The 6,695-nt window shown below is 44.5% G+C and overlaps 1 protein-coding gene across 3 annotated transcripts in view; it reads left to right on the top strand.

The window, feature by feature from the left end:
• Window positions 1-53: 53 nt before the first annotated feature.
• CEP76 (centrosomal protein 76) overlaps window positions 54-6,695 on the top strand; it is a 38,356-nt gene continuing 31,714 nt past the window's right edge. The window contains exon 1 of one of the 3 annotated variants that reach the window (XM_045008197.1): window positions 54-162. In XM_045008197.1, the coding sequence (XP_044864132.1) occupies window positions 100-162 (63 nt within the window). In that variant the 5' untranslated portion in view covers window positions 54-99. Of the gene's footprint in view, window positions 163-534; window positions 577-645; window positions 783-6,695 lie in introns of those variants that run through there. The other 2 variants (XM_045008198.1, XM_045008196.1) reach the window with 2 other exon arrangements.

Raw genomic sequence — 6,695 nt, 5'->3', positions numbered from 1 at the left:
GGTGGGCTGGGCGAGAGGCGGCAGCGAGAGGAGCCGCGCGGGGGGTTCGTGAGAGAGGACGGGTCGGGGCTGGGGACCGGGCTGTGCTTGGGGCTCGCCATGGCGTTGCCCCCGGAGAAAGTCTCGGAGCTGAAACAGATCATCCGGCAGCAGCTGACCAGGGTGAGGGGCCGGGGGAGACCGGCGAATAGCCCCCCCTCCCCCCGCCGTTGGTAGCGCGCGAGCTGGGGCAGCTGATGCCAGGGCTTTGCTCTGCGCGAATGGGGGGGCTCGTGCCACTGCCAGCGTCAGTGTGTGCGCACAGCCATTCTAACGCCGTTTGGGGGTAGGCACGTGCCCCCACCCACGAGCCAGCCTGCAACCCCCCAAGGGAGCCAGTGTGTCCCGTGGTTTGTACCTCACCACAACCGCAATTTGGTGGTTCTGTGGAGGAGTTATCTGCACCTTCTGTGCGTTGCCCAGATGGGGTTAAGTGCTGCCCGCTGCCTAGGGGAAGACAAAGTGCCTGGACTGTTTCATTGTATCTTCAATCAGGTCTTTGATTGGAACATTGCAAGCAGTCCATGACTCGAGCCAGTGAGTGCTGGCAGCTTTTCCGTTGGCCTGTATTCTTGACGTGGATCTGGAAAGGCTTCCTGGATTTGAGTTGGGAGAGAGGGAGTGAATTGAGATCTAAGTGTATGAGTTGTTCCAGAGTAGCCAGGATCTTGTTGGACCACAGCAGCATCTCACCTGATGTTGACTGGCACAATGCCTTCCAAAATGGAGAGCCCCTAGTATTGGTTGGTATTGATTTGAGAGAACCAATAACAATCCTGAGTGTGACATTGATTTCAGTGTCAACAAGATTGGTTTGGAAGCTCTTGCATACAAACTGGCGCACAATACTCTGCTGTTGCCAAGACCAGAGCTTGCATGTGTGCATATGAGCTTTTGGATGATGTTAGCCCTTGTCTTTATCTTCTTTTTGGTGTTATCAAGGTATTGGCGATAGTTCAGCATCTAGTTGAGAGTAACTCCAAGGTACCCTGGGTTGTAGTCATGTGGTGGAGGCAGACCACAAAAGTCCACTTTCAGTGGCACTTTGGTATGTTTGTTCATATGGAAGGCAGAGCATTGGGTTTCAGTTGCCAAGTTTTGAAATAGTCTCAACTGTCTGGAGGTCATTGTTCATCACCTTTTCTATGGCCTTCAGAGAGACGCTTGCATTGCTAGGGCAATATTATTTGCATGGCTGAATTTATGGGATGATGTGACCAGATTCTCACTGGTGTAGAAATTTAATAGTGCAGACAGATCTCTGTGATTTGCTGGCAGATTTACCAAGACATACAGTGAATCTTGTTTCAGAGTAGCAGCCGTGTCTGTATCCGCAAAAAGAACAGGAGTACTAAACAAAGACTGGGAATGGTTGGGTCATTACACCAATTGAATCTATTTCCCCATGTTAAGTTCTCCTCACACCTTCTATGGGCCATCTTAATTATCACTTAAAAATTTTTTTTCCTCCTGCTAACGATAGCTCATCTCAATTGATTAGACTCTGCCTGTTGGTATGCATACTTCCACCTTTTCATGTTCTCTGTATGTATAAATATCTCCTGTCTGTGTTCCATTCTATGCATCCGAAGAAGTGAGCTGCAGCTCACGAAAGCTCATGCTAAAATAAATTTGTTAGTCTTTAAGGTGCCACAAGTACTCCTGTTTTTTTTAGTGAATCTTGTGTTACTCAGCATCTTGGTGATGAGTTTGATGGTTGATTGGCATGAGAAAGCTTCAACAGAAGATGTTTGTGCCATACAGTATCGTATGCAGAAGACAGATCAATGCATGCTGCTGCTTTTAATTAATGCTGATAGCTGGGTTTTATGTAGTTAGTTAAGACCAGCACCCAGTCACACTAATTGTGACCATTTCTAAATCTGGCCTGCTCTTTAGGCACCAGTTGCTGCAGTATCTGCTGTAACCTTTGAAGTAGGAGCTGCTCCAACATTTTATAGCAACTGCTAAGGGCTGTTGGCTTTTTGGGTCAGTGGCCTCTTTTCTGGGCTTCAGAATGACTATGATCTTAGCCCCCTTTCCACTCTTTTGATATTATACCGGAAGAGTGGACGTTGCTGAAGAAGACTACTAGCCACCTTCAGACCAAGTTTTTTCAGGAAATCTGGATATATTTTGTCCATTCCTGCGGCTTTCCTGGACGTAGTGTTGGAAAGACCCTTGTCCACTTAATCTACTGTGTAGAAGACAGAAAAAGATGAAGGTGCCGAGGAGCAGATGACAGCCTTTGTGCGATTTGCTCTGTAATATAGAAACACAATTAATGTAATCAAATTGGTGACTGAACCTCCTTATGGGATCTCCTGGTCAGAAAAGCAATGGCTCTGGTTACTGAGTGATTTCAAATAAACAGCCTCCCAATATGTTTCTTGCCTCAGGGTTTGTTTTAAAAGTGAGGTTTTTCTTTCTACTCCCCCTTTGTTAGGGCAAGTATCTGCTTGCCTAATTATTGCCCTCCTTCCAACATCTGTTTATTATTCCTTCATCTTGTTTCTCTTCTCCTCTCTGCTCTGATTAGTCTTTTCCTGGGCTTGCTCCATCTGTCTTTTTTTTTTAAATATATCACAAAAAATACCAAGCTCAAACGCCTTTAGTCTGTTTTTCTCTCTTAATCTTTGGGAGAGCTGGAAAGGTCATAGGCCATAGAGAAAAGCTGTGATTTCAGTTATGTGAAGTGAGACAGAGTGGGTAAGGTGGAGAGAGAAAGGGAGGTTGCTGCAAAAGGCAGGACCTTAAGAGAAGACTCTTGCACCATCAGCTACCAAATTGTGTAACAGGACAGAGGAGGCTAGTGGTAGATAAGTGAAAGGGATTGGGAGTAGGGAAAGACAAGGTCTTTGAGGTAAATTGGAGAAAATTGGAACAGATGAGAACTATGTGAATCTTATTTATAGGTATTTCTGTGATACTTAGCACCAGAGAATCAGAGTACCTCACCTACACTAATTAATTTAGCCTTAGGGTATGGCTACACTTACGGTTTGCAGCGCTGGTAGTTTGCAGCGCTGGTCATCCAGCTGTGTAGGAGCAGCGCTGGTGTGTGGCCACACTCACAGCTACCAGCGCTGGTGTGTGGCCGCATTTGCAGCGCTGTTGGGAGTGCTGCATTATGGGCAGCTATCCCAGCATTCAAGTGCACCAACGTGCTTTTCAAAAGAGGGGGGTGGAGGGTGGTGTACTGTGACAGGGAGCGGGGAAGATAGAGAGAGTGGATTTTTGGAGCCAACAGTGTGTGTTAGCTTCCTGGATTGGAAAAAACACAAAATGTTCATGAGCCCTTAGTCTTAACTCTAATTGCAAACAGCCTGCCTCCAACACGGACTCCCCCCTGTTTCACTCACTCCCTGTGGTGTACTGTGACAGGGAGCGGGGAAGAGAGAGATTGGAAAAATCACAAAATGTTTGCGAACCCTAACAGCCTGCATCCAACACTGTTTCCCCTGCCTCTCATTTGATCGTTCACAGCCAGGTACAGATAGCTCCTGTTTGCTGTGATCAGTGTTTGTTTTTATAGATAAGCAGTTCAAACGGAGCTCCAATCGGCTCCGTTCTGTTTCATTCACTCTCCCTGCCTGCCTCTCATTTGATTGTTTACAGCCAGGTACAGAACGGAGCTCCGATCGGAGCTCGTTCACAACAAAACAAAGAGAGGCTGCATAACAAAACAAAGAGAGTAATTTATAAAAGCATTCTGGGATACACCTTATTCCCTGGAGGCCAATCACAGCGCTGGTGTGTGGCCACACTTGATGACCAGCGCTGCAGCACCAGCGCTGGAATCCTTATTCCCCATGCCGAGTGAGGTGTACGGCCAGCGCTGCAGCCAGGGAATTGCAGCGCTGGAAGTGCCCTGCAGGTGTGGCCACTTACTAATTGCAGCGCTGGTGGAGGCTTTCCAGCGCTGCAAATCGCCAGTGTAGCCATACCCTTACACTGTACCTGAGAGATTGGGAAGTATATTTATCCCAACTTTACAGTTGAGGAACTAATATACAGAGGTTAAGTAACTTCCATATGGTCACACAAGAAGTCTGTGATGGAACCAGCAACAGAACCCAGATCTCATGAATCCCAGCCCAGTCCCTTGAACACAAGACCGTCCTCGTAGGGACGAGGGTATACTACGCACAATGTGTGGGCAGAACTCTGGAGTTTGAGACACAAAATGATACAAAAGAATGGATAAGATTTCATAATGGTCAGATTTGTAGATATTTGGGAGGAGGAGAGTTCAAGGTCTGGAATGCTGTCAAGATAATGGACGGGGAAGCCAAATAGTTGAGGCCTGGTTTACACTTGAGTTTTACCAGTATAGCTATTTTAGGTAGGGAATGAGGTTTTTTTTTGTTTGTTTGTTTGTTTTTTTTACTGAAACACTTATACTGGTAAAGGCCTTATTGTATATGCAGTTATGCAAGTGTAAAGGTGTATTAAACCAGTATAGTTATTTCCTTACCTGAATGGGAATAACTATAACAGTATTTAGCATCTTTTTACTGGTAGAACTGCTGCCACACTAGGGGGTAATAAAGCTTTAACTATACTAGTATAGTTGATTCCTGAGTCAAGGTGGGGAATAGAGATGAGTCTGAAGATACTGCTTTTGTCCAGAAGAAGTACTTCTGTCTTGAAACAGTCATCTAAAAGAAATGTAGAGGAAGCTGCATGTTAACTTAAGGTGGAGAGGGTGAACAGAGGAAAGTCATTAAACTTGAATCAGCATTTTATCTTAAGAATGTTTAATATGGCCATACTAGGTCAGAACTGTGGTCCATCTAGCCAAGTACCCTATCTTCTGACAGTGGCCAACACCAGGTGCTTCAGAGGGAATGAACAGAATAGACAATTTTTGAGTGATCCATTCCCAGCTTCTGGCAATCAGACTCTAGGGAGATCCAGAACATGGGGTTGCATCCCTGACCATCTTGGCTAATCCCTAGTGATGAACCTATCTTCCATGAACTTATCTAATTATTTTTTGAACCCAGTTATACTTTTGTCTTTCAACATCCCCTGGTAGCAAGTTCCACTGGTTGACTGTGCGTTGTATGAAGAAGTACTTCCTTACGTTTGTTTAAATGTACTGCCTAGTAATTTCACTAACTTTCTAGTTCCTGTGTTATGTAAAGGGGTAAATAACACTTCCCTATTCACTCTCTCCACAGCATTCCTGGTTTTATAGACCTCTATCATATCCCCTCTAAGTCGTTTCTTTTCTAATATGAACAGTCCCAGTCTTTTTAAATTCTCCTCATACAGAAGCTGTTCCATACCTTTAATAATTTTTGTTGCCCTTCTCTGTAACTTTTCCAGTTTAGTATGTCTTTTTTGAAATAGGAGAGACAGAACTGCATGCAGTATCCAAGGTGTGGGTGTACCATAGATTTATATAGTGGAACTATGATATTTTCCGTATTTTTATCTTTCCATTTCCTAATGGTTCCTAATATTGTATTAGCTTTTTTGACTACTGCTGCACACTGAGCAGATGTTTGCAGAGAACTATCCACGATGACGCCAATCTCTTTCTTGAGTGATAACAGCTAATTTAGACCCCATCATTTTCTATGTATATTAGGATTATATTTTCCAACGTTGATTACTTTGCGCTTATCAATATTGAATGTCATCTTCCATTTTCTTGCCCAGTCACTCAGTTTTGTAAGATCCCCTTGTTACTCTTTTCAGTCAGCTTTGGACTTGTCTACCTTGAGTAATTTTATATCGTCTGAAAACTTTGCCACCTCACTTTTTATCCCCTTTTCTAGGTCACTTATGAATATGTTCAACAGCACAGGTCTCAGTACAGATCCTTGGGGGACCCCTTTATTTACCTGTCTCCATTGTAAAAACTGACCATTTGTTCCTACCCTTTGCTGCTTATATTTTAACCAGTTACTGATCCTTGAGAACTTTCTTATCCCATGACTGCTTACTTATTCATATGAGCCTTAGGTATGGAACCTTGTCAAAGGCTTTGTGAAAGTCCAAATACATTGTAGCATTCTGATCACCCTTGTCTGCATGCTTGTTGACGCCCTCAGAAAATTCAAATAGATTGATGAGGCATGTTTGCCCTTTACAAAAGCTGTGTTGACTCTTCCTCCACTACTTCTGGGGAAATTCTGCATCACTGCGCATGCACAGAATTCATGTCCCCCACAGATTTCTTTGCTTCTCTGCAGAAAAAAATCTTCTGATGGGGAAGCAAAGGGAAACCCACAAGAGCGGTCATATGCCTCTCCCCAGCAGCGCAGGCAGGTTGGTTTAGGCAGGCGTTAGAGATATTAAATCACCACTAGGATAGGGTGTGGGAGGGCTGGGCAATCATGCGTGTGAGAGGGAGAGAGACACTCTGTCCTTCTTGCTCACTATTGCTTGGCATAGAGAGGCAAGGGTTTGGGGTGTTTCTGAGGAGGTAGGTGTGGGGCAGAGTAGATTGTAGCAGCTTGCCTGCTTAGTGAATTGTTCACGTTGTCTTTTGTGAATTTCCCCAGGAGTATAAAACAGGGGTGTAAAAGTTTTAAGGCTCCTTTATATTGCCAGAGTGGTGTAAAGGACAGTATGGCCTTATAAATGCTTATGGTGCTTTAGTGATTAGAACTGGTCTAAATTTTTGGGCTGAAAAAAATTCC

Source organism: Mauremys mutica, chromosome 2, assembly GCF_020497125.1.
Source record: "Mauremys mutica isolate MM-2020 ecotype Southern chromosome 2, ASM2049712v1, whole genome shotgun sequence".
Taxonomy (NCBI): Eukaryota; Metazoa; Chordata; order Testudines; family Geoemydidae; genus Mauremys; species Mauremys mutica.
The sequence above is the reverse complement of the archived record's forward strand: the minus strand, read 5'-3'. Positions and strand labels throughout refer to the sequence as shown.